This window comes from Myxocyprinus asiaticus, chromosome 15 (genome assembly GCF_019703515.2).
Source record: "Myxocyprinus asiaticus isolate MX2 ecotype Aquarium Trade chromosome 15, UBuf_Myxa_2, whole genome shotgun sequence".
Taxonomy (NCBI): Eukaryota; Metazoa; Chordata; class Actinopteri; order Cypriniformes; family Catostomidae; genus Myxocyprinus; species Myxocyprinus asiaticus.
Genome location: NC_059358.1, coordinates 40,808,312 through 40,833,189, shown reverse-complemented (window position 1 = coordinate 40,833,189; position 24,878 = coordinate 40,808,312). Strand labels below are relative to the sequence as shown.

Genomic DNA, 24,878 nt, shown 5'->3' with positions numbered 1-24,878 from the left:
CACATTTGAAATAGTGTTTGGTAAAAACAGCCTTTGTGTTCTCCGGGACAAAATAGAAAAGGACTATCCAAGCTGTTATCGGTGTCAGGTTTAAAAGCCTGTCTGTCATGGTATGGGTGTGTTAGAGCCCAAAATTTCCACACCTGTGAGGGCACCATTAAGGCAGAAAGATGTTTACAAATTTTGGAGCAACATACATGCTGCCACCCAGCACCATCTATTCCAGGAACGTGCCTGCATTTTCCAGCAGGACAACATTAAACCACATACTGCCCGGATTACAAGTTCATGGCTGCATAAGCAGAGAGTGCAGGTGCTAGATTGGCCTGCCTTCAGTCCTGACCTGTCTCCAAATGAGAATGTGTGCCGCATTATAAAGAACACAATACGGCAACGAAGGCCCTGTACAGTTGTGCAGCTGAAGACCTGAATAATTGATGAATGGGGGGAAATGACACTTTCTAAACTTAACAAACTTGTGTCTTTGGTGCCCAAATAATTAATAAGTGTTAATAGAAGAAATGGTGATGTAACACAGTGGTAAACAATATAGTGGTAAAATATAATTGATAGTGTGGTATTGCTTGTATACGACAGTTCTATAATAAGTAAATATCATTATGGCTAGTTATTTTGTCTAGTTTTGCTCCACTGATGGAAATAGTTCCAAACGACTGATCAACCATTTCATATTGTCGATTATGAAAAGCAGTGTGATTTGGGCACTATCTGGCGAGTGCATGCATGGAGAAACTGTACTCCTGTCCTTCAAACTCTCTCACTCTTTTAGATCTCACTAAACATTCCATCCTTTCATTTTCCTCTCATTGGTCCAAATGCCTCGTTACCAAAATCCCTCCACCCAGCTCTGAGATTATTAGAAAGAGAGATATGTGTTTTGCGAGGAGCGAGAACAGTGTGATAGCAGTACAGCTGGGGACAGTGGTGGGGACACACAGAGCGAACTGTAAACAGAGTTTGAGGGGAGTTGTGAAGAATAGCTCTTTTAACTGGCCAGAGACAGTGAGAGAGTTTGAGGGAGAGATGCATATACAGATTTGGAGAAACAGTTGTGTTTGTGAGACAGAGATATCTGGGATATGTTCAGAATGCTAACATACTACTCTTATAATCTCTACAGTGATTACAGTAGGATTTAAGCTACTAGTGAAAATGCTTCTATTTTCCATTTTTCTAATTTATGACATTCCCATTTCACTTTATTTAACACTTTATTTTAAGGGTCCACAATAATGCACTAGTTAAGCATGAATAAGACAGTAATTAATACATTACTAAATGTAGAGTAAGGCTATCTCAGCCATAATTTACAATGTATTAATTGTCTTATTTTTGTGTAGAAAGTAATGTAATTCATTTTAATTTGATGCTCAATTTCAGAGATCCATCATTTATCAAGTTTACTAAGCAAGATTAAGCCAGTAATTAAAGCAAATGAATACACTGCGCTTTGGAATTCTCAATTCTGATTGGTAAATGGTGCCATCTAGTGGTCTTATATCTCTGAGTAACAACCGCACATCCAAGGATTAAGATGTATCAGACTGCTCATCTGGGATTGCAGTCATCTTTCCTGCTTCTCAGATCACTGTGCGATCCCTTCAAGTAAGCTAATAAAATAATTTAATCTCAAATCAATGTTTCATATCCATTTATTTATTCATTTGGCATTTACTCTTGTAATAGGCTGGATAAAGAGGAGTCAGATTACAAAATAAACACCAATAGAACTCTTACGCAAACTGGAGGTGGATTTCAGCTGTTTAGAGATTTATTTCTTCTCACATAATTACATAATTTCAATTAAAATCATTATGTCCATTTATATATTTATTTGCTTAGTAGCCATGTAATAAGTGGTATAATATACAGTCAGCTGGTTGTTATTGCAAAGTAAACCCCTTCAGGGTGATCAGGACCCAAACGCGAGTATTGGCTTTACAAAGCTGTAACTAATATATTAGTAAAATATTCTATTAAAGACAGCTGTAACCCCTGTTCTAAAGTCAAAATTTTATCTATTCAAGTTATAAGTTTGTTTTGCATTTATTTGGTGGTATTCAAGTTTATTTAAATACTGTATGTTAAGACAGTAATTATGACTAATTAGTATTGTTTTTATTAACTTGTTACTAATAAATTGCTAAAATCTTAAAATTAGAGTAATCTTAAATATGTGAAACACGCAAGTTGTTCATTTGTTTGACATTTATTCATGATTACAGTATTTGCAGTAAACTTAAAAATGTTCAGACAGTTTTATTGTAATTGAAACATGGAAAAGTAACAATTTAGTAAAACCAATAATAGTTTTTTATAATTACTGTCTTAATATGGTTCAATAAACTTAAAATACCACCTAATAAGTGCAAAACAAAAACAAACATATCTTGAATAGGAATCTTGACTTTTTAAAGATATAGTAGGCAGTACACAGTGTATACTGTGCAGTATTCAGTATGTACAGAAGTAGCTAGTATTTCATTCCGAGCATAGTCTTGGAGTGTGCCATCTGTGTCAGCTACTTAATGCTGACTCCATAAGTCATATTTTTTTCTGTAAAGATCACACAACCTTTAGGATTTGGTTCCTGCAAGAAGTGTAGTATGAGGCATGCACATGATGGGGTGTTTTTAATCACAACGCCTTTGATCAGAAAATCTGGGCACGTCTTTGCGTAACATCTGCCTACTCTGTCGGCTTTTACATCCAAACTGTCTGAAAATGTGTCTGTTTTGCTTTTTCAGTGTACAGATTTTGAGGTAGGCCTGGTTTCATTGTGTAACACACACCACCAGCTAAGTTCCTAGCCAATCACAATACAGCTCAAGGTCAATAGGAGCCAGCCTCTTCATTGTTCAGTGTCAGTTTAATACCATTGTACATTTGTATTGCCAAAGCCATTTATTTTGGCTTGTAGTGGCCCCGAAAAGTATTTGGACACTTAAGCCATTTGTATGTATGTTATTGCATTAGACAACAAAATATCACCTGCTTTGATATTGTGTAATCTAATGCCATTGCATTCACTCATTTTTAGTGTAGCTCATGTGTCCAAATAATTGTTTTAAACCACTGTATTTTTCTTCTCTTTTTCACTTTCTTTCTCTGGCATTCCATCTCTTTGTTTTTGTCTTTCTGTATATCCCTCTTTCCCTGAACAGATTCCTCTCTTATTCTGTGCTGTTCTTTCTTTCTCTTGTCATCCCTCTGTCTTGCTGTCTCATGCACTCATTCTGTCTCTGAGTTTGTTTAGAGTTGGAGATAGTGGGGAAGTATATTTAGTCTGAATATACTCTACTGTTTGCACACCAGAGAGAGAGAGAGAGAGAGAGAGAGAGAGAGAGAGAGAGCAATGAAAAGAGAGAGGAATATAATTCTTCTATACTTTTGCCCTCTTTTAAGTGACCTTTTTCTTTGTCCATTGTTGTTATAGTAACTTATGACTTGTCTTTCTCACCCCCGTTTGTCTTTCTGTCCATCTATGACTGTCTCTGTCTTTCGACCATTGTCTCCAGCATAATCTCTCAAAGATAACTGATTCCGATAGACAGAGAGAGAGACTCACGTAGCCAAACCTTTGACTACATGGCAAAAGGTCTAGTCCACATTGCAGCTTTTTACTGGCCAAGAACCGCCCACTTAGACAGGAAGAGACCATCTGACTGACAAGTAAATCGACCAACCACAGTTCGATTTGTTTTGCTGTTTTGTGTGACGTTTAGGGATGGTTTTATTTAAACTAGATGATACCTCCACACTAAAACCCTGCTGGACAAAATAAATAAAAAACAGCTTATACCAGCCTAAGCTGGTTTGCTGGTCTTAACTGGTCTACCAGCTTGATCAAGCTGGTCTGGTTTGCTGGTTTTAGAGGGTTTTAAGGCACTTTGTCAGCTGCTAGGGTATTTTGGGTGGTTGATAAGGTTTTTCTAGGGTGTTGCTAGGTGGTTGCTCAGGTGTTTTGGATGGTTGCAAGGGTGTTTCTAGGTGGTTTCTAGGGCGTTACTATGTGGGTGCTAGGGTGTCCTGGATGGTTGCTAAATTGGTGCTAGGTAGTTGCTAGGGTATTTTGGGTGATTGCAAGGGTGTTTTTAAGTGGTTGCTAGGGCACTGTTGTGTGGTTGTTAGGGTTTTCTGGGTGGTTGCTAAGGTGTTTCTTGGGTGTTGCTTGGTAGTTGCTCGAGTGTTGAGTGGTTGCAAGGGTGTTGTTAGGAGGTTGCTGGGGTGTTACTATCTGGGTGCAAGGGTGTTCTGGGTGGTTGTTAAGTTGTTGCTAGGTGGATGCAAGGGTATTGTTAAGTGATTGCTAGGGTGTTCTGGGTGGTTGCTGAGCTCTTTCTATTAGTGAAACTATTAGTATTTCTGATATGTGTTTTTTAATGGCCGATGCTGATATCCAGAGAGCGGGGTGGCCGATAGGCCGATACAGTGCCGATATATCACACAATATAGTATAGTAAATAACATAAACATAAAATTGCTCAAAAAAATTATAAATCTTATTAAGCACTGTATTTACTCAATTTCACACAAAACTTGTACTAATAAATTATATTAATACATTTGTATTATATTTAATTATCTTTAAAAAAATAAGATTATATTTTAAACGGTAGATAGTAGTTTCTTCTGATTTCTGTTTAGTCATACATTTTTTGTAATTTATTTCTGCATTAAGAAATTTTTTAATATATTAGAAAGAAGGAAATGACAGTACACACAGTAGTCCAGCAACAATTGATGGCATTTGCGCATTACCAATCGCATTTTCTCATAAAAGACCCAATTAAACCAATTTTACATACAGTACATAGTGAATAAGACATTTACTTTTATAGTGCATGTGAAGCGCTTTTACTTAGAAGTTGCACTTACACGCTCGTGTGGATTCAGCAAGATCAGCAGCAATCTACTGGGAGTTTAAACGCCGTGGATCGCCTGCTTGTATTATCACAGACTGACCATCATGATTTGTGAATTATTAGAGGAACAATTGATTCTTATCCTGAAGTTTTGATTCTGGCTGATGGAATATGCGCTTCAGAAGAAGATATTAGAAGAGAGCTGGACGGGATGAAAATTATTTTCGTGAGGTTTGTGAATTACATCTGTTTAAATGAGATATCTGCATATTTGCAGACAGTATATGATAGAAGTTTTATTGATATTTGCCTTTCTATCATTAGACAAGACAGTTAAAAGTTACAGGGAACTGTTGAGGAGAGAGAGGGAGAATGAAACAGGTGAGCACTTTAACATTATGAACTCAAATGCATCTGCCATGGCTCTGATATGCAGACCGTTTAAATGACACTGTGTTGCACACCAGTCTGTTATTGTAGTAACACGATGGCACGTAATAACAAAATGAACTGTGATTGGTCGTTAACATGTCTCAGACGATCCTTCACATGCAAGCAGGCAATTCTGTGCGTCCTCGTGGGCAAAAAAAAAAGAATCGGCCAAATGGGAAAAATTTGTCGGCCGATGCCGATAATTAAAAAATTACAAACATCGGACAATTTATCGGCCTCTGCAATATATCGGTCGACCACTAGTTTCTATGGTGTCGCTAGGTGGTTACTCAGGTGTTTTGGGTTGTTGCAAGGGTGTTGTTAAGTAGTTGCTAGGGTGTAGCTATAAGGTTGCTAGGGTGTTCTGGGTCATTTGCAAGGGAGTTTTGGGTGGTTGCTAGGGTCTTATGTAGTTGCTAGGGTGTTGCTATATGGTTGATAGGGTGTTCTAGGTGGTTGCTGACAAGTGGTTGCTAGGGTGTTGTGGGTGGTTTTTAGAACACTGGTAGACTGGTACTAGAGTGTTCTGTGTGGTTGTAATGGTGTTTCGGGTGGTTGGAAGGGTGTTGTTTGGTAGTTGCAAGAGTGTCGCTATGTGTTTGATAGAGTGTTCTGGGTGGTTGCTAGGTAGTTGCTATGTTGTTGCTAGGGTGTTTTGGGTGGTTTTCTAGAGTATTGTTAGTTGGTTGCTAGGATATTGCTATGTGGTTGATAGGGTGTTTTGGGTGGTTGCAAGGGTGTTGTTAGATGGTTGCTGGGCAATGCTATATGGTTGCTGGTTTGTTTTGTGTGGTTACAAGGATGTTAGTTGGTTGCAAGATGTAGCTATGTGGTTGGGGTGGTTTCTAGGGTGTTGTTTGATGGTTGCAAGGGAATTGCTATATGGTTGATTGGATGTTCAGGGTGGTTGCTAAGGTGGTTACTATGATATTTTGGGTGGTTGCAAGAGCATTGTAAGGTGGTTGCTTGGGCGTTGCTATGTGGTTTATCGGGCGATCTGGGTGGTTGCTGCCAAGTTGTTGCAAGGGTGTTTAGGGTGTTTTCCGGACACTTCTAGATGGTTGCTAGGGTGTTCTGGGTGGTTGCTAAGGTGGTTGCTAGGTTTTTTTAGGTGGTTGCAAGGGTGTTGTTAGGTGGTTGCTAGGGTATTACTATGTGGTTTATCGGGCAATCTGGGTGGTTGCTGCCAAGTGGTTGCAAGGGTGTTTTGAGTTTTGAGATCTTTTTTCTTGTTTTACTGTCCACCAAGCAAAAATTATAAGTGACAAGTTACAGCTCACAAACCATACAATTTGAAGTATCATTTATGTCCATAGTAGAAACCGTGAGGTTTAACACTTAAGTATTATACTTAGAGTTATGGGTATCTTCTTACACTGAGAAATACAAATAAAAAAAAACTACTTCAGTATAATAAATCTAATGCCAAATAGCATCGACAATCACATTTTTATCTTTCTCTTGTAGTGGGTCTGGAGCAGCAGTGTGAGTTGACCTGTCGGCCCATCGGGTATCGTTTCTACGTCCGGCAGGCGGAGAGGGTACGAGATGGAACTCCATGTGCAAATAACACACTCAGTGACGTGTGTGTGGGAGGACGCTGTCTGGTGAGAAAACACACTTCTCAAATACACTCGTAAAAATTATACATGGACACTAGATACATGGAAACATTTTAAATCTTTAGAATCTGCAATACTGATGTTTGAGAACAGCTACACTGCCAAAATTCAGCTCTATAGATCACGTTTTTATGTGTTTATAGTGGCCCCAAAAAGTATTTGAACAGGTATTTTTATATTCAACATTTTCATGCTCATTTTATTGCACTTAAATATTTTTACCAATACTCTTTGTCTCCATATCTCTCTCTCAGATTGAGGGTTGTGACGGTGTGTTGGGCTCAGAGTTGGTTCGGGATCGCTGTGGTGTGTGTGGAGGTGGAGACAGAACCTGCGAGCGCATCACCGGAAGTTTCCTGAACACAAGTGTTCCTCTGGGTTACCACAAAATCCTTGACATTCCACCTGGAGCTACGGCTATTAACATCACAGAGAGAGGAGCCAGTCCAAACTACCTGGGTACTAACTTTGTGTTTGTGCACTTTAATAGGGACCACAATAAAATCCCCACAATAATTGTAAAACCGGAAAAACTTTCATAGTGAGAAACAGCTTCTTAAACGAACAAAGTAATTTCTAGTCTTATTTCACGTTAAATGAATAGCTCACCTAAAAATGAATATTTAACCTTCCATCATTTTAGGTTGGATTGAAACAATCACATTTTGAGATTTATGAGACTAAAAATCACATTTTTGACCAAATTTCATGTTTTTCCAAAAAAAAACTCCTACCAAATTCCTACCAAAGACCTATTTTGATCGAGCGCACCACATATTCTGTCATTATTTACTCACCCTCATGTAATTTGAATCCCATATTAATTTCACTCTTCTGTTAGGCATAGATGGAGTGACTTTGCAGAACGTCCTAGCTGCTCTTATCCATATAATAAAAGTGAACTGAGGCTGTCAAGCTCCAAAAATGCAAACAAAAAAGCACCATAACAGGATCATAAAAGTGTTTAATATGACTCCTGCACTATATTCCAAGTTATCTGAAGGCATAAAATAGCTTTGTGTCTTGAACAGACTGAAATTTAAATTGTCATTCACTGAAAATCTTCCCTTCCACAGTAGCTCTCAAATCTCTTTTGCTGGAGAGTAAAACTTCTAGTGAATAACAGCTTTTTTCTGTTGAACTTTCGGTACCTTCCTGACACAAAAATATTATATTGCGTATATTGCAAAAATTATTACGTTTGCAGTAATTATAATATGAACAACAGAAGTTTATTGGAAGCTCCTACAATGACATGAAACATGACATTTGTGAGTGTGTGCATGTCTGTCTGTCCACATATACTGTATACACACTGCCTTGTGTAAACTTTAGACCTGGGTTTGTTCCTAACTGCTGGGGTGAGATTAGCATGAATTCACCATTGTTCTGTGGAGAAAGTCCTGCTCACGGAGACCAAAGCAAAGCTCTGAGCACCTGCCAAACATTCAGCTTATAAACAACAGCAATCAGCAGCAGAAAGTCTTGTTTTAAATTCATCACAGCTGCTGTGGGTCACTCTTGCAGGTTCTAGAGCATGTTCAAACATTTATCAGTGATAATGTTCCATGCTTTCAGCAAATCATTCTTTACGGATTGTGCGTTTGGGGCAGGGATGAGTCAACGGGATGCTGATATTGCGTTCGGCTTTAATAGTAGCCTGAACATGACTCAGGAATGCACATACTCACGGCTGCAGGCCTTATGTGCTTAGGGTTTGGGTGATCTCTTTGGGTTTAGTGTATTAGGCAATGCGGGGCATGTTTTCTTAAGTGAATATGACCCTGAGTCAGAGCCGTAGACATGTCTGTGTTTGTTTCTCCATACCCACAGGTCCATTTCTGTGAGTGTGTGTGTGATTGTGCCTTGGAGGCAGACTGATGTAGCAGACAAAACAGATACAGGGTTACATAAACTATATATACAGTATTTATATTTTCCTCAAAATTCCTTCTGCACTGGCTTTGTTTGTTCTCTCCTGCGCTCATTTTGGCTCTCAGTGATTCTGTCTGCCCCAGTTGTTTTGCTCCGGAGTTGCTCTTTCACAGCATAGGAGACTTAATGGAGTCAGTTATGTTTCATTTAATCATCAACTTTCTCCAAAATTCCTTTGGAGAAATAAAAATAAACACGAATACAAAATAGTTGACATAAAGATGAAATTCATGTGGATAGCTTAGCTGAGAGAATTTGGTCTTGGCAAATGCAGCTTTTTACTGGTCAAGAACCGCCCACTTAGACAGGAAGAGACCATCTGACTGAAACATAAATCAACCAACCACTGCTCGTTTTGTTTTGTTGTTTTGTGTGACGTTTAGGGATGGTTTTATTTAAACTAGATGATACCTCCACACTAATACCCTGCTGGACAAATTAAATAAAAAACAGCTTATACCAGCCTAAGCTTGTTTGCAGGTCTTAACTGGTCTACCAGCTTGGTCAAGCTGGTCTGGTTTGCTGGTTTTAGAGGGTTTTAGGGCACTTTGTCAGCTGCTAGGGTATTCTGGGTGGTTGCTAAGGTTTCTCTAGGGTGTTGCTATGTCATTTTGAAATCTTTTGATTGCAGACTTTGGTATCTCAACAAGTCTAAGCACAGTGAAACTCACTGCAAAAAATATAAATAAAAAACGAAATAGTATTTTTGTCTTTTTATTTTCCAGTAAAAATATCTAAACATTCTTAAAACAAGATAAATTCACTTGAGATGCAAAATTATGTAAAATATTTTGTCTTGTTTTCAGAGAAACACAATCTAACAAGAACAATTATTTGCCAATGGGATAAAAAAAAATAAAAATAAAAAAGATGGAAAAAAGTTTATTTTTCACACCCTATTGGCAAAAGTTTTTTTCTTGTTTTAAGCTTAAACCCTTCTAAATAATTTTTTTCTTGTTTTAAGGATGCTTAGATATTTTTGATGGAAAATAAGACAAAAATACTAAGTAAGAAAATTATTTTTAGAGTAGCGATAGGCCGATATATTGGCCAGGCCCATTGATTAGCCTATATTTGTTCATTTTGATACTATCGCATCAGCCAACAGAACACATGTTTTGTTTTCATAAATGTCATGAATTTTTAATGAAATACAATTATTTAATAAAAATTGTCTGTATCTCATTTACAATCATTACATTATATTTTATACATGTGAAATTATACATATATTGCAACATTAAACAGGCCTTGGACCACTCTCTTGATTAACATCGTATCCGAAAAAATCAACATAATGTCGGCACGTTGCTTCCGAATGTTCCAGTACACTGAAATCTGCCGTATCATGCTAAGTTACTGACAAACGGCATCTCCTATCAGATATTTTGTATTGGTTACAGTTGTTAACCTTCTCCTGTGGCGCAACTGATTCAAGTGCGTTGCATCAGCAGTGCGGAAGACCCGGGTTCTTGTCGCGTGTTGAAACCAAATAGTAATTGTGTTTTCATAATCAGTGACAAGGAAAATTTAGGGATAGAGTTATTAAAATATGCATTCCTGTTGACTGGATTACATTATTTACAAATAAAAACAACTCGCTTTACAATTCGCTTTTGGCGCACTCTGTGGGTTTTTCACCCGGAAACTGGAGCCCAACAACACTTCCCGGTTCGGCCACTAGGGGAAGTGCTCAGAATTTTAGTGAGCAAAGACTGAGTTTAGCTGAATAAAAGTCAACCTACTGCTTCTGGATTCACTGTGAGATCAGTCTGAAAAAAATATAAACACCCAAATTGATCGACAACTACGCATGGGGATTAATGGGGTCTTTTTCTCATGAGACCAATCTGAGAAGCAGGAGACTTCAGCAAAATTCTCCATTTGCTCTCCATTTGCAACTCTAGGAGATACAACTGAGAGATTTATAAGATCTCATTTGGGCTTTTCTTTTGCCATATTGGAACCTTTGTGTAGTTTTGCTCAGTAATTTTTGTTTTCTGATACTCTTGCTACATTCTTGCCTTGTCAAACATCTTTCCTTGACACATTAGCCATGAACTCCTCTTAGAAGAACTCTGTAAATTCAAAACTGCATTTGATGTGTGATTATGGCAGGAAACTCATAAACACCAGCATCTTCAGAAGCTCATAGACAGAATTCAGATCTGTAATTACAGATGGCTAAAAACAGCCATGAAGGTGGAGCAGCTTACCCAACAAATACATATTAACACTATTCTGAATCGGAGTACTGGAAGGAATAGTTCAGCCTCATGTGTTTTCAGGCTCGTATGATATTCTGTCTTCCGTGAAATACAAGAGATTTTTATCAGAATCCAGACCGAAATTGAAAATTCACTGAAAATCTTGATGCCCACCGTAGCTTCCACATCTCATTTGTGTATTCAGAACCCATTTGGGCTTATTCAGATATGTTTATCTGGTAATGAAAGCAGGTCTTGTTTATGCTCTGGTGTGTTTGCTGTTGTTTCTCTGCAGCCCTGCGCAGTGGAACAGGTCAATCTGTGGTGAACGGACGCTGGGCGGTCGATCCGCCTGGAGAGTATCAGGCAGGAGGGACCACCTTCATGTACAGCCGCCCCAAAGCAGGGCCTCACGAGCAGGAAGAAGAGAGAGGAGAGTCCCTCACTGCACCGGGACCCACAACTGCCCAGCTGCAACTATATGTAAGCACACACACACGTGCTCGTATAATGTATTAGTGTGGTGTGGAAAAAGGTAGACAGATTTGGCTCATATCTGTGATGGAGCACAAAGACAACAGAGAAAACAGAGGGAGATTTTGCCTGATAAATGAATGGAAGAAATGAGGTAACGGTCTACTTATAGACCATTATTATGGTTATTAATGTGATTATAGCATGATCCTTTTGAATTTTTGTTAGGAACAGTATTCCAGTGTGAACTACATCAGTACACTGTGGTTAGCCAATCATATCAGAGGTCTTTTGCCTATAGAAGTTGTAATGGTACAGTAACAGCCTATTTAACTCTAACAGATAGAAAGAGGATTAAAAATGGCCATGTAAAAATAAATTGCGATATTTTCAGTGCAAGAAACATTGACTTACATTAGAGGTGGATTTCAGGGCGAAAACTGAAACGCTACAAAAGTGTCAAATATGGCACCTTTAATATAAGACTGTCAGCTGTTCAGTGTTAAACCATGAAAATAATGTGCACACAAAAGTGTGTATGTGTGTGTTTTGTGTGTCTTTCCTGTGCCTCGGTGATATATGGATGATACTAAATGGAATGTGGTCGTGGAGTGCGACTTTAACCATGTGGTCGGGCTTACTAACCTGTTTTCGCTCTCTCTTTCTCATTGTAGATTATTTTCCACAGGCAGAATCCAGGCATAGACTATGAATATTACATCCCAGTGGAGAAAAAGAGAGACGAAGAGAGAGAGATACAGAGAGAGAGGGAGAGGGGACGTGCGGCGCTCCGAGAAATCAGTGAGTTTTTCTACATTCTTCCATTCACACATCATCTTAATGTCTCTCTCGCTCTCTGTCTGACTACATTCACACAACAGCAGAATGGCTGTCAGTCCTGTTTTAGAGTGCCAAATACAGTTCTGTTCACACACAGTTCAGTTAGAAACAAGAGTCACACCACATTGTATATTTGAAGTGACTCCCTTCAATTGTCTTGTTTACAACTGAATTTTGGGTAACACTTTACAATTAGGTTCCATTCGTGAACATTAGTTAATTCATTAGGTATCATGAACAACATGTACCCGTTGCTTTTGAAGTGTCAGCCAATGATCACCGGACAGTTCGGATGAATTGTCTTTATATTGGAAGTGCCACCACTGCTAAAAGCAGAACAAGATGCGCTTTTCATATGGAGTTCAACATGGCGCTTGATGCCCTGACACAAATCATGAAAATACAGCCTGCCGACTGATTAATATTAAATGAGGGTTTATGTGCATTGCAATGAATACTTGTTTTTTTCAATAAGTCAACATCCCACTTAGACTTTGGGAAATGTTTAATGTTACTCGAATTGGTGCAGTTTTAGTGAATTTCGGTCTTTATACTGTGGAGTCTGGAAAATGTTAATAAAGCATTTTTGTTACTTACTTTATTGTTTTGCTCTATTGTGTTGTTCTTTCCAAAGAACAAATAAATGCATTATGACAGGAAATAAGTATATATAGTCAAATTTAACTACTTTTAAAATCTGAGATTAATCACAATTAACTATGAAAAATTATGAGATTAATCGTGATTAAAGATTTTAATCTACTTAAATTTTAAACTACTTTTCTTGCTAGTCACAATAACATAATAGATATCAGAAATTAACATTGCCACTAGTGAAAAACAAATTGCTGATATAAAAAATGAGCATTTTTCTAGGAATGGACATTTGCACTAGTAACCATGTAACATTTTTATATAAAAAATAATCACTTTTACTAGTAAGAAGTGCATATGGGAAACTGGAATTTTAAATAGTAAGAAATACATTTTAGCTATCTGTAATTGCATTTTGAACAGGAACAAAATTATTTAATTGTGAAATATTACTAAAGAAAATGGAATTACAAATATCAAGAATTGTGTTTTTTACTATTTGAAATTACAGATTTGATATCAGATATCAGATTTGATTTGGTATTTTTGGGTATGACCAAAAATTAACATTTTTACTATTGCAGATGGGATTACCGATTTCAAAAATGTGCATTTTCATATTTTAGTAATTACATTTCTGATATCAAGAATCAGCATTTTATCTAGTAAAAAATGTATGGTTGATATCTATAATTCATATCCTACAGGTGATTAAATCTAGAAAAAAGGCTTGCAATAGTATGATAGATCATTGTGAAATTCTACTAGTGAAACTGCAGTTACAGATATCAAGATTTACATTTTTTACTAGTTGAAATTACAATTTTGTTATCAAGAATGGGTATTTCTGCTGTTAATGAAAAAAAGTTTTATATAAAGAATTAACATTTTCACAAGTGCAAATGTAATTACTGATACAAAAAATGTTTGCACTTTCACTAGTAGTAATTCCATTGCTGATATCAAGAATAAGCATTATAACTAGTGAAAATAAAATTGTTGATATCTATAATTCATATCCTGCATGTGATTAAATGTCGATTCGGCTTGCCATACACCTAGACATTTTTTACTTTAAGCCCCAGAAAAATTATCAAAATTACTACACAGAAACTGAAATCATGTTTATAATAGTGAAAAGTGTACTCAGGTAATTGTATTTTGTGCATTTTATTCAATTTAAAAAAAAAATTTTTTTTTATAATTTAAAGGTGCACTCAGTATGTTATTTCCTCATTTAAAAAGTTTTACTTCTAAAGAAAAGAATACTAATTTTGAAACATATATATAAAATCATGACCAGACAGAAAAATGAGTGTAATTTCTTATCCCATGTACAGGACACTTTCAGAATCACACCTGTTAGTTAATACAGTTGTCAATCCCAAACAGTGACCTAGTGAACAAAGTCTTTCTTACCATCTCAGTTACTACTTATCTCTGCTCAAGTTCTCTCTCGTTCTGAATTTTTGTGTGTATGCGGTTCAGATATCCTTCACTCGTGCACGCTTCGCTTATTTTTCTCAAAAACTATTGGCCATCACTGCAACCTTTTAAGATTAATAATGGAAAATGGGCCCATGATTGTGTGTGTGTAGTGTGGGGAACAGAGGACGATGTTAAACAGACGTTTTTCAAGAATGGGGTCAGAGTGAGAGAGTGTGTGCGAGATGAGGAAAAAAGCATAAGTTAGACATTAGCTCTGTTCCAAAACGAGCTGCCCTGCCGTCTACTGCTGCCTACACTACCAGTCTAAAGTCTGGACACACCTACTCATTCTTTATTATTACTATTTTCCACATTTTAGAATATTAGTAAAGTCAACAAAACTATGTCATGAAACAAATGGAAGACAAGGTTTTGGAACAGAGCTTCTGACTCATCAAGTTTCTCTCTGTTTCAGGTGCTCTCTCAGTTGCCATTGAAAACCCCATCGTTCCTCCTCCTGTGTCGTCTTCTGATGCCTCTCCTTCATTTTCATTCCCTTCGTCTTCTTCATCATCTTCCTCCTCATCTGATCGATGGCCAGCAGAGAGGGCCCGCCCACAGGGCGCAGGACCCAATCGTAACGCTCGGATCCCTCCACGCACAGACCTTCCATTGGACAATCAGCCTCCATTCGTGTGGCGCCGAGGGCCACTCACTGAATGCACTGCTTCCTGTGGAAAAGGTCAGAGTTCACTGTAGCTGTGTATGTAAATTGTGTTTTACTCACAGTTGAAATACAAAGATTTTTACACCGGTTAACACTAGGGATGTGCAAAACTACAGATTTTTTAAATGGACTAGTCGGTGGGTCGCCTGCAGTACTAATCAGCTAATTTACTTTAAAGAAGCTCTGTATAATTAGACTAGTTTTCTGGGTTTACCTGACCCAGATTGGATGCATTTCAAAGGCATGAAACATATTCAACACAATTACATGAACACGGACGCTTCTAGCCAAGCAAGCTCGATTCGATGCGTCATTATGTTCTGAAATTTGTTGGACCACAGTTCATTACACAACATTAGTATGCATTGCATTCTCAGCATTGCCTCAAGGAGTGCTATAGCGTGCTTTATCCAGGTTTGGTACCGCCAGCGCAAGAGCGCACGTTATGTATGTTCAATGGGAGCTTGTGCATGCAATGCATTGGACAAGGATTCGTATTTGCATTTGCGTACTTGCGTAAAGTATGTTTCTAATCTTAGGGGGCATTTACATAAGATATGGTCTTATGCTCAGCTAGATGGAGTGCAGCGGAATGGAACAAAACGCAGGGGGTCAACACCCATTTGAAAAGTTATATTATTTGACGATGTTTAACTTGACACGTGTCTTAAAAACGCTCGCTGTGTGATGCTCAAAAAACTGCAAGATGCAACGAAATGGCCAAAGATGTCCATCTGAATGTGAATGGATGTAGCAGCCTTGGTTCAAAGGGGATGATTTTAAAGACACAAGTTTTCCAAGAGAGTTTTAATGGCAAACTGTATATAAAAATATATAAAAGAATATAAGTTGTTCATGACCAGTGTTGGGTGTAATCTGTGTAATCTGACTGTGAAGTAATTAGTTACTGTGATCCAATTACTCTTTGGTGCAAAAAAAGTAGTGTAGTGCATTACGTTTTAAATTCTAGTAAACAGATTACACTTACTGACTTTTAGTTAAGGTAACTACTTTGTAGTTGAGTACATTACTTAGGATACACATATTTCTAAAATACTATTGTTTATGTAGAATACTTTAAAAAAATTAATTGTGTTGTTATGTATGTTTATTTGCATTTCTGTGACAGGGCGTGGGCTCCAGGGTCAGAAATTAAGGGGGGCTCAGGGCAAAAATTATTAAATTGCCCCAGAAATTCAAAACATGCTAATTACATCTTCATTTTTTATTTATACCATCTGATATAGTTCTTAATAGTATGTTATAGTCCTAGTTATACATTATGGCAGTTGATGTTGATTGGATTTTGAGAGGTAATAAATTCTTAGTCTTGAGAATTTGTATTAATGAATTGATTAAATTGAAGTTGAGAGATGAGTATTGTTTGTATTAAATAGTTGAAAAATGCCCTGAAAAAGACATAAATGCCCCTGAAAATAAAATCCAAGGGAAAGTGTTGTATTGCCCCTTAAAAAAAATTAATTTATGACACTAAAGCCCGAAGTATATTTAGACTTTGATGCAAATGCTCAGAATCTGCGTACAGTCGAATGCCAGCCTGTCAAATTATACTCCATATGACGGTGTGTGCATACACAGGCGATTGGTGCATACGTGCTACAACAGCCATGAGACACAGGACTATTTCACTTCAGGAGTTTTGACACATAAAGATGTCTTTATAGTCCTTCAGACTCCATTTATACAATTACAGGTATCTCCTGTCCTCCTCACACACGTTCTCTTCATGTGCACATCCACTGTTGTTGTTTTTAACTTTGTCTGCTGTTATTTAGCAGTGATTACATCTTCTTCTAGCACTTCTTCGTAACAACAACGGCTCAAATGTGAGTGTTGCCATGGGGCCTGGGTAGCTCAGCAAGTAAAGACTACCACACCTGGAGTCACAAGTTCGAATCCAGGGCGTGCTGAGTGACTCCATTCAGGCTTCCTAAGCAACCAATTGGCCCAGTTGCTAGGGTGGGTAGAGTCATGTTGGGTTAACCTCCTCGTGGTCGCTATAATGTGGTTCTCGCTCTCGGTGGGGCGCGTGGTGAATTGCCGCAGAGAATAGCGTGAAGCCTCCACACACACTAGGTCTCCGCGGTAACACGCTCAACAAGCCATGTGATAAGATGCGTGGATTGACGGTTTCAGACACGGAGGCAACTGAGATTCGTCCACCACCACCCGGATTGAGGCGAGTCACTATGCCTCACAAGGACCTAGAGCACATTGGGAATTGGGCATTCCAAATTGGGGAGAAAAGGGGAGAAAAAAAATATTTGAGTGTTGCCAATTTGTGACACACTAATTAGTCAAATAATTCCAGGTACATACTGGGCATTCAAAGACATACAGTTAGAAAAATCAGGCTGCGTGCATTCAGTGATATTTTGAATTTGTTGAGCAGAAAAATAAAAACTTGTATGAAAAGTGTTTTAGAAAGTAACTTAAAATTAACTAGTAATGTGATTACTTTTTTGGTACAGTAATCAGAAAGGTCTTTAAAGTCATTAATTTTTTTAATAATTTACCCAACATTTATTGTGACCCATTCCTAGTTTACACCACACACTTCTGCTTTCAAACTGCGATCCAGAGTGGGCAAAGAAAATTAATGTTGTGTTTATGTTCGATATAAGAGCTGGAATCAGTCATTGAACATGAACCCGTTGCCTACTGACATCTGAAGAAAGCGCTGTGGAACAGGGTGTACATGTGCCAAACTGTTTGGGAGTTTCTCTGTAGCATTGTGTGTGTGTTTGAGAGAGTTACAGTGTGTGTCCAACAGCCTGCTTGTCTCTGTTTTTGATTACTCAGATTTGCCGAATGTTGTATATTTGCTCTATGCCACCCCCTTGTGGTGAATTTAAAGAACTGCAGATTGTTGCATCCAATGTCTTAGCAAGCCTCACTAATTATCATGGACCAGTAAGCAAGCACATAACAATGCCCTAGGCTAGCAACCACCCAGAACACCTTAACAATTGCATAGCAACAAAGTCTCTTTCAAGGCAAGTTAGGTCACTCGGCGGCCATGTTTGGATCACTCCCTGGCAGCTATTTTCTATTAATACAAGTGGCATAAAAGTACAGCTCCTTTACTTGAATGGGGAAATACAGAAATCTCCAAAAATGGTTGGTCAAGATTGCAATCAAAGAGCATATTTCAAATCAGTAAAATATGAAAGCAATAGTATCATAAATTGCGCTTTGGCTCAGATCATGCTTAAAAAGCAATTTTTCAGGCTGGTCATGCTACAAGCTACTTAACTTACAGACGATGTCTGTGTCTTAAAAGGTGATTGGCTTTTTTACTTGTAAGGCTGGACTTCCTTTTCTGCACCCGTCAAAAAATCTAGTATGTCCTATGTTAAATGTGTTTTTATTAATATTACTTTTTTGATGTGTGTGTATATGTGTATTTGTGTGTTCAGGCTCTCAGTACAGAGAGATTGTGTGTGTGAACAGACACACAGAACAGGAAGTTCATGAGAGAAGGTGTGACTCTGCAACTAAACCAAACCCAGAGGAAGAACCATGCAACGTCCATCCGTGTCCACCATTGTGAGTAATGATGTATGTGCATATGTACATGCGTATGTGTTTATGCATTTGTGAGCAAATATGAAAGAGATATTTTAGGAAAAATGCAACCTAAAGGGATAGTTCTCCCAAAATGAAAATTCTCTCATCATTTATTCACCCTCATGCCATCCCAGTTGTGTATGACTTTCTTTCTTCTGTAGAACACAAAAATTTTTAAGAAGAATATCTCAGCTCTGTAGGTCCATACAATGCAAGTGAATGGTGAACAAAACTTTGAACCTCCAAAAATCACAAGGTAGCTTAAAAGTAATCCATAAGACTCCAGTGGTTTAATCCATGTCTTCTGAAGTGATTTAATAGGTGTGGGTGAGAAACAGATACATTTTTAAGTCCTTTTTTACCCTAAATCTCCACTTTCACTTTCGTCTTGTTTTGTTTTTTGGCAATTTGCATTCTTTGTGCATATTGCCCACCTACTGATCTGGGATGGTAAAAGGTGGAGATTTATAGTAAAAAAGGACTTAAATATTGACCTGTTTCCCACCCACACCTATCATATTGTTTCACTGGAGCGGTATGGATTACTTTTATGCTGCCTGTAACAAGGTTCTTAAGATGGGCAAGGAGGTGGCGGGAACCAGCTGAACAGTCAATGTAAAACTTTAATAACAAACTGAACTCAAACATAACATAAACTGCAAAACAAACAAAGATGCACACACAGCTTCGTGCGTCTCTCTCTCTCTCTCAAACTGGCGTCTCTGGCCCCCCCTTATCTCTCTCCCGCTGATTAGTCAACTCAGCGCCAGGCGTGCGTTATCACGGCCCGGCCACGCCCCCCTCCTTGTCACACTCCTCCACCGCCAGATTCAGGCCAGGGAGACCTCCAGCCTGACACCGGGCGATGGCACTGGACCTCGCCGCCTGGCGGATGGCAGTGAGCTCATCCAGGCATGCGTTATCATGGCCCGGCCACGCCCCCCTCCTCGTCACACACCCTTTATGTGATTTTTAGAGCTTTAAAGTGCTGATCACGATTCACTTGCATTGTGAGGACCAACAGAGCTGAAATATTGTTTTAAAAATCTTAGTCGCATCTGGGATGGCATGAGGGTGAGTAAATGATTCATTTAATTTTTGGGTGAACTATTCCTGCTCCCGTGACAGCATTTGTGACATAACTATCAGCAAAGCACCGTTTACCCACAGGAATTCCGTCAGTAGTGCATAACCAGAAGCTATAAATTGTCCTTCCTCAAAAGGTCGACTTGGATAACTCTACATATTAAACATTATGTGCTTTTTTAATTGCTTAAAAAATATTAAATTCATATTTCTGCTTTTCCTCCACTTCGATAGCCCTGTACACTTTAATACATTGCATAAATTAATCCTTTAGGATTGTTATTTAGCTTTAATCTCTTAATCTTTAAATCTCAGTTAATGTTTGTGTGTGTGTGTGTGTGTGTGTGTGTGTGTGTGTGTGTGTGTGTGTGTGTGTGTAGCTGGGAGACAGGAGCATGGTCAGAGTGTAGTGTTTCCTGTGGCTGGGGTGTGCAGCAGCGTCAGATACAGTGCAGACAGAGTTTTGGGAATCGTTCTACGATGGTTCACCCGCAACGCTGTGCTGATCTCACCCGGCCGAACGCCACACAGCCCTGCCACCCACGTGTCTGCTCCCACTGGGAGATCAGCACCAACTGGAGCGCAGTAAGACACCTGTGTGTGTGAGAGAGACTGTGACAGCATATGTTCACGTTTAGTGTATGTATGTGTGTGTCCGCTGATTTATTGTAATAGAAGAGTGGGAAAGTTTAATTACACATACTGTAAAGATGGTACTGAATATGTTTTTTTTTTTTTTTACTTGCAGTGTTCAGTGGATTGTGGAGTAGGAAAGAGAACCCGGAGTGTACGCTGTGTCAGTAACCATGGTAACATTGTGAATGACAGGGAGTGCAATGACAGGCTCCGCCCACAACGAACTGAAGACTGTCACATGGGTCCCTGTGTCACTAACTGGTACTTCACTGATTGGACACACACTGTGAGTACTGGTCACTGAGATTCAAGCCTTTGCCATTTGTTTCAATTTAATACAATATTTTTAATTTAGTGGTTTAAAAGAGGGTTATTCTCTGTGTCTCAGTGCTCTGCGGCATGCGGACCGGGCGTCCAGAGGAGAGAGGTGGTGTGTCTGACCAGAGGAGGCAGGAGAGAAAAAGATCTAGGTGGAGAGTGTGTGGGTGAGAAACCGGCTGATATGAAGGCTTGTAACAGGGGACCCTGTACATCTACACATCTCTGGTACACTGGACCCTGGGTACAGGTGAGAGACACACAAACTGACTGAGAGATTCTCAGACTGACTCTTCAAATGATTACCTACAGATTTAAAGGTCTCTGTAAGAACAGAATAGAGTAGGATAGGAAACAATTCAATAAGTGGAATGGATAAAGTAAAGTAAAAAGACACAACAAAATACAGTACATTTCAAAACAATACAAAACAGTTGAATAGGACAGAATAAAGTCAAAAACAATAAAGTTGAATAGGACAAAGTCAGATTGAATATAATAAAACAACATTGAATAGAATTAAATAGTTAAATAGAATAATGTTGAATAGAATAAAATAGTTAAATAGAACAGTCTAAAGTAAAAAAACAAAGTTGAATAGAACAGAATAGTCACATAGAATAACAACATTGAATAGAATTGAACAGTCAAGTAAAATAAAGTTGAATTGAATACAATAGAGTAGAATAGAACAGATTAAAGTTAAAAAGAACAAAGTTGATTAGAATGGTACAAATTCGAAAAGAATTGAACAACATTGAATAGAATGCAACTGAATAGTTGAATAGAACAGAATGAAGTTACACAGAAGAAAGTTGAAACAGAATAGAACAGTCAGATTAAATATAACAAAACAACATTGAATAGAATAGAACTGAATAGTTGAATAAAATAGAATACATTTTAATAGAATACAGTGCAATAAGTCGAATAGAACAGAATAAAGTCAGAGAGAACAAAGTTGAATGGAACAGAACAAAGCCATATTTAATAGAAAAAAACAACATTGAATAGAACAGAATTGAATTCAATGGTCAAATAGAATAGAATTAAGTTGAATAGAACATAATAAATTCAGAAAGAAGAAAGTTGATTAGAATAGAACAAAGTCATATTGAATTGAATAAAACAACATTGAATAGTTGAATATAATATAATATAGTACAATATGTAGAGTAGAACTGAAGTCAGAAAAAACTAAGTTGAATAAAAATAGAACAACGTCAGAGAGAATAAAACAGAAAAACATTCAATAGAATTGAATTGAATAGTCATATAGAATAGAACAAATTTGAATAGAATACAGAACAATAAGTTGAAAAAAGAACAAAGTTGAATAGAGCAAAGTCAGATTGAAAACAATGAAACAATATACAGTAGAATAGAACTGAATAGTTGAATAGAATAGAATAAAGCTGAATAGATTATAGTACAATACGTCGAATTGAACAGAATAAAGTCAGAAATAACAAAGAGGAATAAAATAGAACATAGTCAGATAGGATAAAATAGAATTGAACATTGAATTGTGGAGTAGAAAAGAATAATGTTAAATAGAATACAATACTGTTGAATAAAGTCAGAAAAGAATAGAACATAGAATAGAATTGAATAGTAAAAAATAAAGTTGAATACAAGATTACAGTCAAATAAAACAGAACAACATAGAGTGGAATAGAATTGAATAGTCGAATAGAACAAAATAAAGTCACAAAACAAAGTTGAGCAGAATAGAACAGTCATAGAACAGAATAAAGTTGAACAGAATAGAATTTAATTAGTGGAATAAAATAGAAGTCAGAATGGAATAATGTAAAATAGAATAGAATAAATTTGAAAACAATAAGTTGAACAAAATGAAATAGAGTAGAATAGAATACATTAGAATAAAGTCGAGTAGAATAGAACAACATCAAATAGAAATATAGCTGCAAGCAGCGATGACGGGCCCAAGCACTATGGCGCCATCACCACCTGGTGGCTCTAGGAAAACAAAGCATGGTGGCCGCATGCATTTGAGAGGTAAATATAAGAGGACTTTTTCAAAGTCACACAAAGTGTCACACTTCCTGTTGTCAGTTGGTGGTGCTATGGCCGTGACCCATAATAGCCGTATAAATGTGATCAGCCCCCATTACCAAACATACAGCTGAATTTTCATCAAAGTCATACAATTCACACAGAAGATATAAGGAAATTCCTGTTTTACATTTTTACGCTTAATTTATTGCATCACCATGGCAAAACTGTTTGATATATCAAAACTCCGTTCACAATTTAGCATCTTCAGTGTCTTGGCATAATTTTGCCTAAATTTGGTGACATTCACATGATTCCCCTAGGAGGAGTATTCAAAAGTTCAGGGCCTGCAGTTTTCAAAAAATGCACATTCAATCCAAAATGGCTGACTTTCTGTTGGGTGGAGCTAATGACTGTAATTTTGAAAGTTGTCTGGCTTGATGAGAACAATATATGTAGTAAGTTTGGTGATCGTAGAAGAAACTGACCCACACAACTTTTGTCAATAAGTGGTGCTACAGAGCTCCCCAGCCACGCCCAGGTGTTAACTTTTTCCCAGGCCTAATGGCGACAACTCTGATGTGTGTGCAAAATATGAAAATTCAAGCATGCCAAGTTCCTCAAAAACATGTGAATATACATAAAAAGGAATAATGACATTTAATACGTTGCCATGGCAACACTATTTAAGATATCACAAATCCCTTCAGAATGTAAAATCTGCACTGTCTTGACATTATTCTAAATTTTTTTTGAAGCAATTCAGGTTAACATAATAGGGATATTTCAAAGTCTGTTAAAAGTGACACACTTCCTTCCGCCAGTTGGTGGCGCTATGGCCGTGACCCACAATAGCCACATCAATGTGATCAGCCTGTAAGGACAACATTTGGCTAAATTTCTATGTAAAATCACACCATGCATGCAGAAGATATAAGACATTTCCTTATTCCGTTTATTTGACATTATTTTATCGCTTCGCCATGGCAACACCATTCGATATATCGAAAATCCTTTCATAATTTAGCATCGTCAATGTCTTGGCATGATGTCGCCCACATTTGGTACCTGTAACATTAAATCTCTGGGAGGAGTATATCAAATTCCAGAGCATACATTTTTACAACAATCCAAAATGGCCAACTTCCTTTAGGGCAGAGCTTATGACTGTCAGCGTGAAAGTTGTCCAGCTTGATGAGATCTATATTTGTACAAGGTTTGGTGACTGTAACTCAAAAGGGATGTGCTACAGAGCCCCCCAAACGGGCCCATGTTCTAGGTGGTGCTGCATAGCTCCCCCTGCATGACCCCCCCTGCAACTTTGCCAAGCCCTAAAGGCCAACGACTTTGATGTGTGTGCAAACTTTCAAGAATTTTCACGCATGTTATGTACCCCAAAAGTACTGAAAACCTCTAAAATAATAATAATAATAAAAATAAAAAATAATAATAATCCTTAGAAGAACAATAGGGCCTCCGCACTTTCAGTGCTTGGGCCCTAATAAAATAAAGTCAAATAAAATAAGTAAAATAAATCAAATAGAATAGTATGCTGTCCATGAGTTGTAGTATTTTAAGGGTCAATAGTGTATGACTGTGTGTTTTTGAAATGTGTTAGACTGGACTTTCTCTGTTCACTCTGTCCATCAGTGCAATGCAGCATGTGGGAACGGCACCCAACGCAGAGACATCATCTGTGTGAAAAAGACAGGCAGTGATTTTACAGTGAGCAGTGCCAGTGAGTGCTCACACCTGGACAAACCGTCTCCAGTGCAGCCGTGTGAACTGCAGCCCTGCAGACCGCAGTGGTTCATCACTGAATGGAGCACGGTGAGGATGATATTATCTCTCCTTCAACAGTACTACCCTCCAGTATCTTCACTTCTTATTATTATCTTTTCCTTTCTCTTTTTAGTGCTCTCGTTCTTGTGGTGAAGGTATGCAGATACGAGAGGTACGGTGTCTCACAGTAGACAAACAGCACAGCGCATCATGTGATCCCGACTCCAAACCTGCACTGGAACAGCCTTGTAATACAATTCCCTGCAGTCCATTTGAAGGTGTGTTTGTGTGTTCATGCATT

General features: G+C 37.9%; 1 protein-coding gene across 1 annotated transcript in view; it reads left to right on the top strand.

The window, feature by feature from the left end:
* LOC127452615 (ADAMTS-like protein 4) overlaps nt 1–24,878 on the top strand; it is a 72,013-nt gene that overhangs the window by 44,144 nt on the left and 2,991 nt on the right. The window contains exons 6-16 of the mRNA XM_051718226.1: nt 6,786–6,925; nt 7,195–7,399; nt 11,378–11,565; nt 12,231–12,357; nt 14,894–15,160; nt 18,586–18,715; nt 20,203–20,407; nt 20,571–20,744; nt 20,847–21,026; nt 24,446–24,625; nt 24,711–24,855. Coding sequence (XP_051574186.1) covers nt 6,786–6,925; nt 7,195–7,399; nt 11,378–11,565; nt 12,231–12,357; nt 14,894–15,160; nt 18,586–18,715; nt 20,203–20,407; nt 20,571–20,744; nt 20,847–21,026; nt 24,446–24,625; nt 24,711–24,855 — 1,941 coding nt within the window. The remainder of the gene's footprint in view (nt 1–6,785; nt 6,926–7,194; nt 7,400–11,377; nt 11,566–12,230; nt 12,358–14,893; nt 15,161–18,585; nt 18,716–20,202; nt 20,408–20,570; nt 20,745–20,846; nt 21,027–24,445; nt 24,626–24,710; nt 24,856–24,878) is intronic.